The sequence below is a fragment of the Gekko japonicus genome, unplaced genomic scaffold (assembly GCF_001447785.1).
Source record: "Gekko japonicus isolate JY-2015 unplaced genomic scaffold, Gekko_japonicus_V1.1 scaffold76, whole genome shotgun sequence".
In the NCBI taxonomy this organism is placed as follows: Eukaryota; Metazoa; Chordata; class Lepidosauria; order Squamata; family Gekkonidae; genus Gekko; species Gekko japonicus.
Window position 1 is genome coordinate 1,207,375 of NW_015166420.1, and position 17,788 is coordinate 1,225,162.

General features: G+C 51.1%; 1 protein-coding gene across 1 annotated transcript in view; it reads left to right on the forward strand.

Annotated features, from left to right (window-relative positions):
- AGRN (agrin) overlaps window positions 1–17,788 on the forward strand; it is a 377,914-nt gene that overhangs the window by 311,020 nt on the left and 49,106 nt on the right. The window contains exons 14-18 of the mRNA XM_015411659.1: window positions 980–1,093; window positions 5,702–5,866; window positions 15,211–15,354; window positions 15,462–15,586; window positions 15,848–15,953. Coding sequence (XP_015267145.1) covers window positions 980–1,093; window positions 5,702–5,866; window positions 15,211–15,354; window positions 15,462–15,586; window positions 15,848–15,953 — 654 coding nt within the window. The remainder of the gene's footprint in view (window positions 1–979; window positions 1,094–5,701; window positions 5,867–15,210; window positions 15,355–15,461; window positions 15,587–15,847; window positions 15,954–17,788) is intronic.

Consider the following 17,788-nt stretch of genomic DNA (forward strand, 5'->3'; position numbering starts at 1 on the left):
TTCTTCTTCTTCTTCTTCTTCTTCTTCTTCTTCTTCTTCTTCTTCTTCTTCTTCTTCTTCTTCTTCTTCTTCTTCTTCTTCTTCTTCTTCTTCTTCTTATGCCAGTACTCAGGGTGGGAGCCTGAAGCATCCAGCGTCCTTTCCTCATTGCTTTTATTTTTAAACTGGAATTGGGAAAACACAAAGGACAACCAGGCTGAAAAACGAAACGGCACTTACAAAAGGCCTGACATACAATTTGGTGGTGGTGGAGAACGCTGTCAAGTTGTAGTCGGTTTTTGGCGGCCCTGTCGGGTTTTCAAAGCAAGAGTCGCTCAGAGGTGGTTCGCCACACCCCCTGCCTCTGCGCAGCAACCCTGGACTTCCTTGGAGGTCTCCCATCCAAGTACCAACCAGGGCCGACCCTGCTTGGCTTCTGAGATCTGGTGAGATCGGGCTGTCCTGGGCCATCCTGGCCAGAGCATGTAAAATCGTACCAAATTTCCATAGAAAGGAGGAAAGTTTGCCGAGAATCCCATTCCTAGGGAACATTCTTCTTGAATTCAGAATGTCACTTGTACTGTCTTTTGATTCCTCCGAGGGACTTTAGGTGCCTACCTTTTGGCTGAAAAGCATGATGAAAGTATAATTACCCCTCTCATTGGCAGATGGGGAGGGGCTTGTAGCTGAGAGAGGCTGACTTTGCTAAGGCCACGTAATGAGTTCGTGGCAGGGATGGGATTTGAACCAGGTACATTCTGGATCTCAGCTCGTGGGGGGCTTAGGAAAAGGGCATATGCTTTGTACAAAAAAGCCTGGCATCCCCAAGTACAGGGTGCTGTGAGATAACCCTCCTTTTCTGAAATCCTGGACAGAATAGATGACGAGAGGTCTGCCTCTGTACAGCACAGTTTCTGAACCGTTTCCACCATATATTCCTCAAAAATGTTGCCTTGGCACTTGTGCACACATGTGTTTGTGTTTTTTAATTTTCCCCTAGGCGTGCCAAGCCTTCCTCCTCCGCTGCAGGTGCTCCACTGTAGCCAAACCGTGTACGGATGCTGTCCGGATAACGTGACCTTGGCCCTCGGGGTCGGCTCCGCCGGGTGCCCAAGTGAGTTTTATTCGGGCCTCCTTTTCTCTTGACGCTGCAGGATTTTCAAGCTTTGGTATAGCAGAGCCTCCCCGTGTCAGGAAAAAGGGAGCGGGGGCAGAGGAATCCGAAATGAGCGTTTTCCAACCCAGAGCCCCCCGCCTAAGCAGCACGGCTTGACTAGGGAGGCCAGCCTCCGGGTGGGGCCTGGGGACCCCCCGGAATTACAGCTCATCTCCAGACTACAGAGATCAGTTCCCCTGGAGGAAAAGGATGCTTTGGAGGGTGGACTCTGGGGCACCGTGCCCCACTGGGGTCCCTGTCCTCCCCAGGCTCCACCCCCAAATCTCCAGGAATTTCCCAGCCTGGAGCTGGCAACCCTGCCCCCCATCCCCTGTTGCCCCCCACACACACACACACACCCCAATGTGGTAACAGCGGGACTATGACATCTTGTGATTTTTACATTATACCTCTGATGCTGCACCCCAAGATCCCATGAGCCTTTTTTGCCGCTGCAGATCTTACGATCAAGCTCAGATTTGGGGCAAGCCAGTACAGGATGGACCGAACACAGTCGCTTTTTAGGTATCGGTGAACACAGCGATGCGTCGGAAGCAGGGCTTTTTTTGTAGAAAAAAGCCCAGCAGGAACTCATTAGCATAATAGGCCACACCCAACAGCAGACACTCATTAGCATATTAGGCCACACCCTTGACAGCACAGCACATTAGCATATTAGGCTACGCCCCCATGTTACCAGAAGTGTGCTCATCCAGCCACACCCACCTTTTGCTTCTTATTCTGTTTACCTTGTTTGTTGTCAAAACCCAGAGGGGTTTTTTGTAGCAGGAACTCCTTTGCATGTTAGGCCACACACCCCTAATGTAGCCAATCCTAATGAGTTTCTGCTGTTGGGTGTGGCCTATTATGCTAATGAGTTCCTGCTGGGTGTGGCCAACTCAGGAGCCAGCTGGAACTCCGTTCCTGTGCGTTCCTGCCCAAAAATAGCCCTGGTAGGAAAGAATTCCCACTCCCCACCCCCAGCTTTGTCCAGCACAAATCCCCATCACGGGGCACCTTCTTTGTAGCAGCCAGCTGCGCCAGTGGAGGCTTTATTAATATTTTATTTAAGAATTAGACAAAGTCGTCTCTTTAACCTAACGAGATGGGGAGAACATTAGCGACAGTTTCAGCAGCTGAGGCCGGCCGCCAGATGGTTAGCGAACGCCCATTAGGCGATGCCGATCCGCCGGGCCGTTCTCGGTAAGCGTGCCGGAGTAATGCAGCCCTTGATGGGGGACGTAGAGCCATTTCATGCGCCGTATAATTTAATAAGAGGCAACGTTCCAAAAGCAGCTTTAATCACTTGGGAGGTCCTGGGGTCGGGGAGCCGCTGAGGTCACCGTTCTAGTAGCGGAGAGGACAGTTGGCGTATCTGACTATGGCGTCTTCAAGAGCCACCGTGGTAGAGTGGCTACGAGTCTCAGCAGAGTTTGGTTGGAGCCTCGCCTCTGCCGTCATTTGCCGTTACTGATGCTCTCTGCCATTAGTGGCGCTGTCTGCCCTCAGTGACCCCTTCACTGAATGGAGAACGGCTCTGTCTGCCGCTAACTAACCATCTCATTGAATGTATGGTTCCTCCAAAGGGTTCAGGGCAGCATGCGTGGCTTCTCCCCTTTCAGCACACAACAACCCCAGGAGGGAAGGTTAGGCTGAGAGAAGCTGAGTATCTCAAGATCGCCCAGCTGACTTCCTGGTTGTGCAGGGATTTGAATGTTTGTCACCCTCGGCCAAATAGAACACCGTAGCCGGTAGACGACACTGTCTGTTACGCGTGTGGCAAAATTATTTAATAATATAGTCTCTGATGAACCTTGGCCTACACAGTTTCGTGTGCATGGTTTTTGTTCTTCTGCTGTTGCAACATACAATCACATGACCTAGCGGGACACAGGGCTCAGCACTGCAAGAACATCAGAAGGACTCTGCTGGAACAGACCAGGGGCTCATCTAGTCCAGTGTCCTGTCTCACACAGTGGCCAACCAGCTCCTCTGCTGGTCATACAGCAGGGCATAGAGGCCAAGGCCTTCATGAGAATACCAGAAGAGCCCTGCTGGATCAGAGCAGTGGACCATCTAGTCTAGCATCCTGTCTCACCCAGTGGCCAGTCAGTTCCTCTGGAAGTCCAACAGCAGGGCACAGAGGCCGAGGCCTTCAGAATAACATCAGAAGAGCCCTGCTGGAACAGACCAGGGATTCATCTAGTCCAGCGTCCCGTCTCACACAGTGGCCATCCAGTTCATCTAGAGGGCAAACAGTAGGGCATAGAGGCCGAGGCCTTCATCGGAATATCAGAAGAGCCCTGCTGGATCAGACCAGTGGCCCATCGAGTCCAGCATCCCGTCTCACACAGTGGCCAACCAGTTCCTCTGGAGGGCCAACAATAAGGCCTAGAGACCAAGGCCTTCCCCTGTCTGGTACTGGTATTGAGAGGCTGACTGCCTCTGAACATGGAGGTTCCATCCTGAGGCTGTCTGCTGATATTTTGAAAAAGGAAAAAAAAAAGGTTTTTAAAAGATTTGTAAGAGATCGGGCTAGCCTGGGCCATCCAGTTCAGAGCAGTAGGATTGTAGTCCAGTGCAATAGTTCTCGTAGGAATCAGCCATTTTTGCTGCATCGTTTTCAGCCTTCGCTTTCCGTATCGATCACAGTAGATCGTGCTTGAGATAGTTCCTTGTTCCCAGGGCTTTTTTTTGTAGAAAAAGCCCAGCAGGAACTCATTAGCATAATAGACCACACCCCAAAGCAGAAACTCATTAGCATGTTAGGTCACACCCCATGGCTTCCCTTGGCTTGCCTGGGTGCCCCACAGCTACAGGGCGCCTGGGCAAGCCCCCCCTTAAAGGGAAGGCAGTTTAAACGGCCTTCCCTTGGCTTGTCCAGGCACCTCACGGCTGCGGGGACCCTGGGCAAGCCGGCCCTTGGACAGGCCCAGGGAGGCATTTAAATGCCTCCCCGATCCTTCCAGGGGCCCCCCGGCCGGCCGGCCTCGGAGTCGCCGGGGGGGGGGGTTGCTCTCTAGGCCTTCCCTCTCTAGCCACGCACATGCAGAGGTTTTGGCTGTAGTGGGCGTGGCCAACTCTGAAGCCAGACGGAACTCCGTTCCTGTGCGTTCCTGCCCAAAAATAGCCCTGGTTGTTCCCATTATTCTCTAATTCTGTAATCCTAGTCCAACTGCGTTGTTCATTGGCTGTTTTACAATGTCTGTTTGCACTGTTTTATACCCTATGATCTGCTTTGAGTCTCGGCCAGGAAGGCGGACTATAAATACAAAAAACCCAAATAAATGGAACAGATGGTTTTGAAACGGGATTCAACAAACCCGTGGAGGAGAGGTCAGTCAACAGTTATTGGCTGCAACATTGAAATGAAACCTCCATGGTCAGAGGCAGTCTATCCCAATACCATTTGCTGCTGGGGGACACACCATAGGCGGAGGGCTGTTAATCTCAAGCCCTGCATACGGGCTTCCAGGAAACGTGTGGCTGGCTTCTGCTGGAAACGAGAAAATGGGATTAAATGGGCCTCTGGTTTGATCCGGCAGAGATTGTCCTGGTCTTATGGCATACGACAATAAATAAAGTATTTCCCTTTGTCTAGCAGGCCGGCCATCCCGGTTTGCGTCCCCTCTAAATTCTGCCTTGCCCGGCCTTGAATCAAACCTCTCTTTAGTCTGTGTCCTGCTCATGCCCTTGCGTCCACAGCGAGGGTGTAAATCAAGATGTAATCACCAGCCTGCAAGCCATTCTGCCTGCCGGGCAGTCTCAGATTTATTCCCTTCTGCTAGGAAAGGGGGACACACTTGACAGCCTTGTTTTAGCCAGGTCTGCCTTTCCGGTCCCGGTGAGATCAGGAAGCTGGAATTGTGCAGGCCCCGCCCAAAATGGTGCCGGGGAGAGATCTCTGGGATGTGTTTCCTGTCCTCGTTCTTCTAGGGACCAAATGATGTTGTATCTGCTCCCATGGAGGAACAGTTTGGGGAGGTTTAGTTTGAAAAATGTGAAGAGTCCCCTAAAAACCATGTGCTGTTTTCTTTCAGCACTGTTGCCGTTGTTATGGAGAGTTGGTGCTGGGCATAGAATGATTCAGGTTTCAGAGGGCAGCTGTCTTGGTCTGCAGTAGAACATTTATTATTATTGATCGTATGGCAACAGTGATTATGTAGTGTGGGCGGGAGATCTTATGATTGTCCGGCAGCCAAAAGTTCTAGCTCTTTAGCGTTACCCAGGGTGCACCATGAGGAGGCAGCTAGATTTGAGTCCCATAGCATCTTTGAGACTAAGGCTTTCAAGGTATAAGATACCTGACAGCTGCCGGACGAAGGGAGCTTTGTCTCTCAAAAGCCTCTGCCCTGAAAATCTTTTTTGGCCTCCTAGGTGCTACTGAGCTCAAATCAAAATGATTCAAATCGACTAGTTTGCCCCTTCCTGGGACCACCCACAGATTGCTGCCAGAATTACTCTGTAGCCGTTGTCTTGATTTGCAAGGAGGACATAGAAAGCACGTTTCCATCCTGAGCCGTTGTTTCTTTGACCATTCCCCCGCCCCCCCTCTCTCTCTCGCAGGCACCTGCCACTGCAACCCCTATGGCTCCTATGGAGGCGGATGTGACCCTGCCACAGGACAGTGCTCCTGCAAACCCGGTGTGGGGGGCCTGAAATGCGACCGGTGTGAGCCCGGCTTCTGGAACTTCCGTGGTATCGTCACCGACAGGCGGAGCGGCTGTACCCGTGAGTACCCGTGAATACCAACCTTTGGGAGGGCTTGAGAGGTGGATGGGACAGGATCAGTGTCTGGTCTGGGTCCAGCTTACCTGAGGGACCGCCTTTCCTCATATGTTCCCCCACGAGCACTTCGGTCGGGGACGCAACACCTCCTGGCAATGCCAGGCCCTAAGGAGGCCAGGCTGGTCGCTACCAGGGCCAGGGCTTTCTCGGTGGTGGCTCCTACCTGGTGGAATGAGCTCCCGGAGGAGATCCGGGCCCTGCGGGACCTTGTGCAGTTCCGCAGGGCCTGTAAGACGGAGCTCTTCCACCAGGCGTATGAGCCGCCACTACCATTATTATGATTCCATCTTCACCTGGCCCTGGATGAGGGAACATCAGCATTTCCCTGGAGCAGATGATGCTGAACAGTTGAAATACGCCATCTATGAAATATCTCATTGAACATCTAGAGCACTTTAGTTAAGAACTTGTAAATAATAATTTTGTACTGTTGGGATTTTAAATGGTTTTAAATATGTTTTATATTGGCGTTTGCCTCCATGTAAGCTGCCCTGAGCCCGCATTGCGGGGAGGGTGGGGTATAAATTGAATTAAATAAATAAATAATCTGGACAGAACCCATTAACGGTCCTGCTTTGCAGCAGCAAAGCAGTTCAGGAGGAGAAGGTGGATCAGTGATAAGCAAGTGGCTGGGCCCTTGTTACAGGACGCTGCCAGCTAAAACTAGAGATGGGAGCGGCAGGCAGTTCCATCTGGGAGACTCACATAAACAGACAATCAGGCAGGGCCTGTCCGGTGCAGTTGGCTCTCAGGTTGGCTGACTCCTTGGCCTCTTCTTCCAGAGAGCCAGTTTGGTGTCGTGGTTAAGAGCATGGACTCTAATCTGGGAGAACTCGGTTTGATTCCCCACTCCTCCACATGCAGCTGCTGGTGTGGCCTTGGGTCATTCACAAGTTCTCTCAGAGCTGTTCTCTCAAGGGCAGTTCTCGAAAGAGCTCTCTCAGCCCCACATACCTCGCAGGGTTTTGTGGGGGGGGGGGGGGGGGAAAGGGGTTGATAGCATAATTTCTTCTTCTTCTTCTTCTTCTTCTTCTTCTTCTTCTTCTTCTTCTTCTTCTTCTTCTTCTTCTGCATGCCAGACTTTCATCACAATCCTGCAGATGCCTTCAAAAGAGGAGAAGGGATGCTACCCCTCCCCCTGTATCCCTGGGCCACTGATTTTCAGGAGTGTTAGGCAGATTTTGTCCCCAACAGCAGCTCCCCCACACACACATCCGTGAACTAATGGCAGTCCCTTCCCTTAAGTCAAAAATATGCACTTTGGAACCCATTTCTTGCTCTTAGTGACTCCTTAGGAAGCGAGCATGCTCCGGACTCCATAGCCCAGTCTTAGCTACTTTTTCTTGATACCACTAAAGTGTGTTGGAATGTTAGAAAATTCTGGATTTGTGTATAATATATAATATATATAATATAGCCCTATCTCATCACACTCTTGGAAGCTACCCAGGGTCGGTAATTGGATGGGAGGCTGCCAAATAGGATTCTGCAGAGGAAGGCAGTGGCAAGCCCCCTCTACTTCTTACTTGCCTTGAAAGCCCCTTGCTGGGGTTGCCATTAAGTCTAAGCTAAGCAGGGTTGGTACTTGGAAGGGAGACCACCAAGGAAAGGCTCTGCAGGGGAAGTTGATGGCAAACCACCTCTGCTTCTCCCTTGCCTTGTAAGCGCCTTTGGGGGGTCTGAGTTGGGAGTTCAGTGAGGAACTGAGGAGGGATTATTGGGAATTTTATTATTGGGAGATTTCCCCCAGCACAGATCTCCCCGTCCATAACGGAGGGCTAGATATTCCATGCCCTATTGCTACTTAAACTTCTTTTTAAAAAATGCTAAGTAGTTTATATTCAGCCTCCTTTGTATGTGGTATGAAGTCATTATTCAAAGGACTATAGCAAGTCGTCAAACTTGCAAAGAGAGGTCCTTTTTGGGTTCAGCTTTTGCGAATGTATGCTGATTTAAAATGCTGCATGGATATTTAACACATGCAGAAACAGCGAGGGAAAATAGCAGAGAAATGTCAACAGGTTGGAGAAATGTTTTGAAGGAAGCAAACCCGACTGATCCTGCCACTGAACTGAGAGGGTTTAAAACACCAGATGTTAGCAGATCTATATTGGAAGCCTCGCCTGTTGGCTTCTCATAGCAGCCCTGTACAAAAACATATCCAGAAGCTGGAGAAAGTTGTCCAAACACCTTCCAGATGTTGGTGATGACCACACATAACAACCCCCTCCACTTTCCATATGTTAACAATCACTCTTTCAAATATATTCCTGATTCCCTGCATGTGTTAACAATATCCCCAGGAGAAACCTGACTTTCTCTTTTCCAGATGTTAAACACTAATCATCGGCAGATTCTAGCGTGCACTCAGCCAGATGTTAGCAGCACTCTTTACGAGACATGCTCTTGCTGGCTTCCAGATGTTAGCAGCAGTCCTGGATTTAATCTTGCCTGTTGTCTCCAGAAGTAGAGGAGAAGGAGAAGAAGAGAATAGATTGGATTTATACTCTGCCCTTCACTACCTGAGGGAGTCTCAGAGCGGCTTACAAACTCCTTCCCCTCCCCACAACAGACACCCTGTGAGGTGGGTGGGGCTGAGAGAGCTCTGACAGAAACTGCTCTCTTTCAAGGACAGCTGTGCCAGAACTATGGCTTGCCCAAGGTCATCCAGCAGGTGCAAGTGGAGGAGTGGGGAATCAAACCCGGTTACCCAGATTAGAGTCCGTGCCCTTAACCACTACACCAAACTGGTAAGCGTTAAATATTTCACATGCCCATGAACACGCAGAACAGGACTGATCCCAAAACCTGTTGCAGAGAATTGTTGCCTGATCACTTCAGCTTCCGTTTTTAAATGCCTCTAGTCCTCAGTGTTGTAGGGCTGGCTTTGAACACATGCCCAAGGCTCAGTGACTTGGGTTACCAACCTCCAGGTGGTGGCTAGAGCTCCCCTGGGATTACAATCGATCTCCAGGCAACAGAGATCAGTTCACCTGGAGAAAATGGCCGCTTTGGAAGGCGGAGTCTATGGCACTATACCCCATTGAAGTCCCTCCCAAGCCCCACCCTCCTCAGGCTCCACCCCCAAAATCTCCATGTATTTCCCAGCCTGGGCTGGCAAGCCGAGAGATTGTCTGAGATCCCAGGTGGCTTCCACATCTCTTGTTGAGAAAGGATGTTCAGAAAAGAGAGCCAGCACGTGGTAGTGGTTAGAGTGTTAGGCTAGAATCTGGGAGGACCCAGGTTCAAATCCCTCTCTGGGTGACCTTGGGCCAGTCATTCTCTCGTGGCTGAGTCTACCTCGCGGGGTTGTTATTTTGAGAATGACACAAAGGAAGTGAGTATGTTCAGGGGTCATTTCGTAGAAAAAGAGGTGCAGGAGCTCATTAGCATAACTCATTAGCATAACTTATTTGCATATGCCACACCCCCTGACATCACCGGAAGTGTGTCAGAAGGCAACACCCACCACTCAGGCTCCACTGGACTCTTTTGGATTGCTAGCTATTGGGGGGGGGGGAACGTGCAGATCTGTCCTCGCAGAGGAGGGAGAGCTTGTGCCTGAATAAAACTTGGCCTTAAAGGTGCCACTGGACTGTTTGGGGGCGGGAGGGAGCTCTGCAACGTACCTGGCTGCTTCTTGCTCTGACTGAGGGCTGCTGGGAGCAGGGGGTGGGGCTTGTTGCATGTGCCCGCCCCCTGGGCTCTTTACTGCCGGAGCTCCGCTCCTGTGCGCTCCTGCAGGAAATGACCCCTGAGTATGATACTGTGAGCTGCTTTGGATCCTATGCTGGAAAGCCAGGATATAACTGTGTAAATAAATGACAGCATAACGTAGCAGAGTGGCTAAGCGAATGAGCAGTGACCAGAGAGGGCCGTGATTCAGGCGTTGCCTCGGCCAGGAGCTCACTTAGATGGCCTTTGCCGGTCTGCAGCCTTTCCCCATCTTATGTATTTGTTTAAAGCATTCATTAGCTGCCTCTCTGCCTTGCGGAGCATGGCGGCTTACAATATAACTAAAACGACGATGATAAACACACACACACACACACACCAAAGGCCACAATTTAAAATCTCCAATTAGGACTGACAATAAATAAAAACTAAATTAGTCAAGGTAGGGCCACGGTGGCTCAGAGGTTGAGACGCTGAGTTGCAGACCGGAAGATCGGTCGCTCGGCAGTTTGAGACCCGAGTGCCGCGTGACGGAGTGAGCTCCCGTCTCTGGCCCCGGCTCCTGGCCCCAACCTAGCAGTTCGAAAGCAAGAAATTGCAAGTAGATAAATAGGCACCGCTGGGGTGGGAGGGTAACAGCGTTCTGTGTGCCTCGGCATTTAGTCATGCCGGCCACGTGACCACGAAGAAGTCTTTGGACAGCGATGGCTCTTCGGCTTGGAAACGGAGATGAGCACCGCCCCCTAGAGTCGGATTCGACTGGCTTTCAGGCAAGGGAAACCTTTAAATGAGTCAAATGCAGTTCTAAACAAAATGGTCTTTAACGGCCTCCTTAAGACTGGGTCCCTGGGAAGACTGTTCCACAATTGTGGGGCTGCCACCAAACCGGCCCTCTCTCACGTGCCTGCCAGACACGCTTCTTTGATTGGTGGGAGAGTCAGGAAGGCCTCTCTCCGTCATCTTTAATCCCCTGGCAGGAATATATGGGAGAAGACGGTCCTTCAGATACCCCAGTCGCAAGTGTCTTGCCCCTGGTGTCTCCATCTTTGCTAGTTGCCCTGACCCTCTTGGGAGAGGACAGCGTGAGCTGCTCTCTCAGGGGAACAGTCTCACCCTCATGCTCGTTAGCAGAGCCTTCTCTTCAAGGTAGGGCTGCCAAGCCGCGGCGGGGGATCCGTGTGTCTTCACAGGATCCCTGCCGCGGGGGACAGCAATACACGTTGCACCGCCGTCGCCAGGATGTGACGCTACGCGTTGCTCTGGCAACGGGACTCCAAACAGCCCCGTTGCCAGAGCGACGCGTAGCATCACATCCTGGCGACGGTGGTGCAACGCATATCGCTGTCCCCCGCGGCAGGGATCCTGTGAAGACGCACGGATCCCCTGCCGCGGCTTGGCAGCCCTCCTTCAAGGCCTGAGTTGTTTCTTCCCCCTACTGGAAGCCAGGTGCAATGCTGGCCTGGCTCATCCAAGTGCCTGGGATAGCTTAATTAACCATTCTTTGGGCTCCCAGCCAGCATTTAAGGTATAAAGATGCCTAGTTCTAGTTAAGCTCTTCGTCTCAAGGTTTGGCTAAGCTTTGCTGCGTTTGTGTGTGCGTCACAAGGCCCAGCGGATTGGAGCTGTAATGTATTCATATGCAGACATGAGTACATGCGGATATGGGTGAATCATCCCATAGGGAAGCTATGCAAAGCTTCGTCTTGGACTAGGGCTTCAAGTCCAGGACTATTGGTCCAATCACGTTCAAGCGAACGGGAAGCGGGAACGTGTATGATTGGACCTTATGCGATCAACCTGATAGGTTGTTAAATGTAAAGTAGGAGTGGCTACATTAGCCGGGAATGTTTAAATACCGAACAGTTTCTATGGACAAACTGTTCGGGCTATCAGATGTTGTACCGTGTTGGAGAAGTGAGCGTGAAGAAGAATAAACTTGAGTTTTGGCTGAAATCACTCTCTGACTCTTTGTTAAGCTCAGGACTTAACAGGAGCGTAGCCCTGAACCAGCTTTGATAACTCCGATGTGTTATTAAAGCTCTCTTCAAGTGGTTAAGACGCTGAACTGCAGGCTGTGGAAGGTCAGTAGTTCAGCAGTTCGAGACCCGAGTGTGCCGCATGATGGAGTGCGCTCCCATCTCTAGTTCCAGCTCCTGCCAACCTAGCAGTTCGAAAGCAAGGAATTGCAAGTAGATAAATAGGTACCACTTTGGTGGGAAGGTATCAGCGTTCCCTGCACCTTGGCGTTTAGTCATGCCAGCCACATGACCACGGAAATGTCTTCGGACAGCGCTGGCTCTTCGGTACCGCAACCCTAGAGTCGGATTCGACTGGCTTTCGAGCAAGGGAACCTTTACCCTTTTTACATAAGTGAACCCGGATGTCTCGTGTCAGTTCTTTGGGAACTTCTGCGAACCTAAGAGCTCCTGCCCAGAACGCGCAACCCCAAGCCATGCAGAGCTGTGAAGGACAAAACCAACACCTTGAATTGGGCTTGGGAGCGGATTGGTCGCCAGTGTCATTGCTGTAGGATTGGGGTCACACGCTCCCGGTAGCCGGCCCCCAAGTCTCCTGGCCCCACTGCCGGACCTCCTGATGGCACCTGGTATTTTTGGCCACTGTGTGACGGAGTGTTGGACTAGATGGGCCATTGGCCTGATCCAACGTTGGCTTCTCTTACGTTCTTATGTTCTTAACCAGCAGTCTAGCTGCAGCTTCCGCACACCCCTTAGACCCTCCATCTGCAGCGTGGGGAATAACAATAGCAGCCTACCGTACAGGGCTGTTGAAAAGGCGACTACGAGATCACGCAAAGCGTTTTGAACATCAAAAGCGCTCTGGAAAACATTTCTTACTGCTGCGACGCCTACCACAGTGAGGATTGCGATACCAGTGTCAGTTCTCCGGATCTGCATCGACACTCTTCCCCTGTGCAAACAAGGAAGTGAACTGCTCCCTGGGGAAGGGGGGGGGGGAGAGAAAAGGCCCTGTTAATTTCAAGCTCCATTGGAGACAAAAGCAAAAAAAATCGATAAGGTGGCAAACGGGGAGAGCGTGGAATCACCACGGGGAGGATTGTTATGTGGAAGGCATCGCGAATAACAGAGAGTACGGATTCTTTATGTGTGCGAAATTATTATAGAGACATCTCCTCTCTTTTCCCCTCCCGAGTGATGAATCTGAATTGTTCGGGGATCATCAGTTCCCCGCTGGAGAGGATTTTATCCGTCCCATTCCCCCCACACATCCCCCCCCCCTTTATCTCTGCTGGAGTAAAAGCACAGGATTGGTAACTGAAGCCTCTGGGTTTCATCCCCCGCTCTGGGAAATAGGTGTTAGCTTATTACAGGGAAAACACACGCATGAGATTGAACAGCCGCTAATAAGCGGGAGCTGAAGGACCACGCTGGAAAGCTCCTTGCTAACAGCGTCACTCGTTAAGCCCCCGGAACTGATCACTGCGGGGAGGGCTTTGGGGGCTTCTCCTCCACTCCACGCCCAGCCATCCCTTCCAGGAGAGACCTCTGCTGCCAAGGAAAGGAAGGGGTTTCGTTTTTCATTTGCAGGTTTTCAGGTTTTTACACTGTAAATGATTTATTTTATGGGTCCCGTGCTTTCTAGAGAGCCAGTTTGGTGTCGTGGTTAGGAGCGCAGGCTGTAATCTGGGAGAACCGGGTTTGATTCCCCACTCCTCCACATGCAGCTGCTGGTGTGGCCTTGGGTCAGGTACAAGTTCTCTCGGAGCTGTTCTCTCAAAGGCAGTTCTCGAGAGAGCTCTCTCAGCCCCACCTGCCTCACAGGATATCCGTTGTGGGGAGGGGAAGGGAGTTTGTAAGCCACTCTGAGGCTGTGGTCTCACACACACTAAATAATCCACTTCCAATCCACTTTCAAAGTGCACTTTCCGACTGGATTTTGCCTGTGCACACAGTAAAATCCAGTTGGAAAGTGCACTGTAAAAGTGGATTGAAAGTGGATTATTTAGTGTGTGTGACCGCAGCCTGAGACTCCTTCAAGTCATGAAGAGCAGGGTATAAATCCAATCTCCTCCTCCTCCTCCTCCTCTTCTTCTTCTTTCTTGGGCATTTACCCAGAGAGACAGCTTGGGAAGAAGAGACGGAGTCCCCAGAACAAGAAACAGGCAGGGGGACTTCTGGTTTCTGCTTTGCTTCTCATTTTAGGGAGGCAGCAGAACCAAAGAACTGCTTTGCCAGGTCACACCAGAGGTCTATCTCCCAGCTGAGCCCAACCCAGCATTTGTCAGAAGCACACTGGCAGAGCATGACATCAACAGCCTACCGTGCTATTGCTTCCTCCCAGTCACTGCTGTGCAGAGATAGACTGCTCCAGAATGAGGAGGTTCCATTTAGCTACCATGGCTAATAGCCCCTGGCAGTCTAATCCTCCACAAATGTGTCTGATCTCTTGAAAGGCATCTGACTGACTCCTGCCACCCCCTTTGTGGCTCTGCGCTCCGTTAGAGTCTGCGTGGTTAGTGCTGGACTTGGGAGAACTCGGTTCAAATCCCTGCATAGACTCAAAAGTTTCCCCTCAGGATCTCTAAACCTTGATTCCTCTTTTCATTCTGTTTCCGAAAGTTAATCTTCCTCAAGTGCCATTTCACAAGGGTTTATCAAACAGGACAGCTCATGTATTTCCCTCAAGTTCCCTCAAGTTCTAAAGCCTAAAGAAATATCTGTGACAGGGTGGGACAATTTAAGCTTATCAGACACAGAAGAAATACATGCTGCCGGCGGGCAACTCAGTCACTGAGGGGAAGTAAAATATTTTTGGCGGGAAATTCTGCCTGGCCGTTGGGAAAGAGACCAGGGTCTGTCCTAACAGACTGATCTTTGGCCAGGCGCTTTTTCTCAGCCTAACGTACCTCACAAGATTGTCGTGAGGGGCAAAAATGGGATAAGTCCAGGCCGACTGAGTAAGGACGGGGCAAGGGGCAGATTTTGAACGACGGCAATATTTATTAGTAAGTTGGCTGAGGGCCATGCTCGTTCTGACAGAAGCGAAAGCAAAGCACCCCCAGACAAGGGAGGCATCTCTACCTCCTTGGGGGACTCCTCAGACACGCAGTCAAAATATGGCTTTGTAAATGACCCAAAGAAAAACCTCCCAGACCCACCTGATGAGGTCCGTTTTAGCATGCAGCGGTTCCTACAAGTTCCTTCCTACAAGGAGCTTAGGGGTGGCATTTACTGTTCTTCCCTCCATTTTGTCCTCGCAGTGACCCTGTGAGGTCGGTCAGACCTAGAGCATTCTAACCCTTACGCTACACTGGTTGGGATCTCCTCTTCGTTTGGTGTAGTGGTTTGGAGTTCAGACTCTAATCTAGGAGAACCGGGTTTGATTCCCCACTCCTCCACATGCAGCTGCTGGTGTGACCTTGGGTCAGTTACAAGTTTTTTCCCCGGAGCTGTTCTCTCACGAGCAGTTCTCGAAAGGGCTCTCTCACCTACCTCACAGGGTGTCTGTTGTGGGGAAGGGAAGGGAAAGGAGTTTGTAAGCTGCTCTGAGACTCTGAGTGAAGGGCGGGGTATAAATCCCAATCTCTTTTTCTTCTTCTCTGTGACCTCAACCCCCTTTGCCTCCCCGTGAAGCCTGCGGCTGCGACCCCGTGGGCTCCGTGCGCGACGACTGTGAGCAGATGACTGGCCTGTGTTCCTGCAAGACCGGCATCACCGGCATGAAATGCAACCAGTGCCCCGACGGGAGCAAGCTGGGCATGTCCGGCTGCGAGAAAGGTACCAGGGGAGGGCCCGCTTGCTTCGGGTGGGTTCCGTGACCGAAAGCGGGGCCTCGGGGCTTTAAACACCAAATTTATCCCAGCGGTCGGTTCTGCCCTCTTCAGACCCTTCGGCGCCCTCCTCCTGTGCCGAAATGACATGTGAATTTGGGGCGTCGTGCGTGGAAGTCAACGGCTTTGCTCACTGCGAGTGCCCGTCCCCGCTGTGCACGGAGGGCAACATGACGAAGGTGAGTGTGTGTAGCCGGGGGAAGAATCCTTTGTGTGTGGATGCATAGAGGGAGGAAAAGGCTGCCTACAGGATTTCATCCACCCTTTATATTTCATTTGTTTTCCAAGTTTGTGTCCCGCCTTCCTACTCTTTCGAGGGCCACCAAGGCAGCTGACAATTCAAAACACATGTGATAAAATCGCTGGTTCTATATAGGCTCTTCTTAAGTTTGCTCAAGTGTTGTTCTCTGTCTCTCCTTCACACACAACCGCCTCACCAGGTCTGTGGCTCTGACGGAGTGACCTACGGCGACCAGTGCCAGCTGAAGACCATCGCATGCCGGCAAGGACAGGTCATCGAGGTGAAGCATTTGGGTCAATGCCAAGGTGGGCCTATCTCGGTGGCATCAGCCATATTGCTTCAGCAGCTGCACAGCCCGAGTGCCTTATTATTCCAACGGGTTTTCCCTGAGCAGAGCTTCTGTGTTATGGATAGGAACCCTGTCCCAGAAACTTTTATTTTATTTCAAAATTGGAATCCCACCTCATAGTCCCCAGTGGGATCCTTTAAAGGTTCACAACACAGTGAGGAATTTCAGACAGGAGATATATTCCGGTAAGGGACCGGTTCTCAAACGGGTTCTGGTCTGTCATTTCAGGCAGAACCCGTTTGAGAATCGGTTCCCTACCGAATGTATTTGCCATTTCATACACAAAAGCTTCTGTCCCTTTTAGGAACCGGGACTGAAGCGTTTTACCTGTCAACGTCTTCCGAGTAGTCTTCAGTTCCCTCTCCCGGTTCTGTTACGCTTTTTTCCCGCCGTTTTTCGCCCACGCGGGCTTTTTTTTTTTTTTTGAATGTTTGCTTTATAGCGCCATGACACTATAACGGAATAGCATTATATCAACCCCATTCAGGGGTCATTTCGTAGAAAAAGAGCTAGGGGGACTCATTAGCATAACTCATTAGCATATGCCACACACCCTGACATCACCGGAAGTGTGTCCTCCCCACAGCCGGCGGCGACCTCCAGCGGGCACCAGCAGGGAGCTCCAGGCCCCGCCCTCTTGCACCTCACCCGGGGGGATGGCGTCCCCCCGCGTCCCCCCCCAATGACCCCTGACCCCATTGGAATGCCTGGAGTGTTTTGTTATAGTGCTATAGCGCTATAGTGCTATAAAGCGAACGTTAAAAAAAAAAAAACGGAGATCGCCCGCACGGGCGAAAGATGACAGGGAAAAAGCGGTGCAGTCTGAAATGCCAAACCGCTTCTGATCTGGCTCATTTCTGGTAAGGGAAAGCCCTGTGTGAAATGACAGCCCTGTACCGGTTCACTTCAAAACGGATCATTACCGGCTTGAAACCGGGTGAAACTGGGTAATGTGAAATTCCCCAGTGTTAAACTCATGCATCTATGTATTTCATTTTGATTCTGTCTTTTCTCCAAGGAGTTCAGGATGCTCCTCATAAGAACATAAGAGTCCTGTTGGATCAGACCAGTGGTCCATCTAGTCCGGCATCCTGCCTCACACAGTGGACAACCAGTTCCTCTGGATGGCCAACAACAGGGCAGAGAGGCCGAGGCCTTCCCCTGATAAGAACATCAGAAGAGCCCTGCTGGATCAGACCAGTTGTCCATCTAGTCCAGCATCCCGTCTCACACAGTGGCCCCAACCAGTTCCTCTGGACGGCCAACAACAGGGCACAGAGGCCGAGGCCTTCCCCTGAGAAGAACATAAGAGGCCTGCTGGATCAGACCAGTGAGGGTCCATCTAGTCCAGCAGGCCAACCAGTTCCTCTGGAGGTCCAACAACAGGGCAGAGAGGCCGAGGGGTGGCATTTACTGCTGTTCTCTTCTGGCTCTGGGATTCAGAGGTTCACTGCCTCTGAACATGGAGGCTCCCCTCAGTCACCATGGCTAGTAGCCACTGATAGACCTATCCTCCATGAATCTTATCTAATCCTCTTTTAAAGCTGTTTATTCCTCTGGCCATCACGATATCCTCTGGCGGTGAATTCCAAATTTCAATCACTTTCTGTGCAAAGTAGAATTTCCTTTTGTCCGTCCTGAATGTAGTTCCCATCAGCTTCGTTGGATGCCCTTGAGTTCAAGTTATTTTGGGAGAGGGAGAAAAATTGTTGTCACGACAAGCCTTTGAGGGAAGCTAAGCTGTGAGAGAGCGCTTGATCTAAAGTCACCAGCCATTCTGGAGAAGGCTTT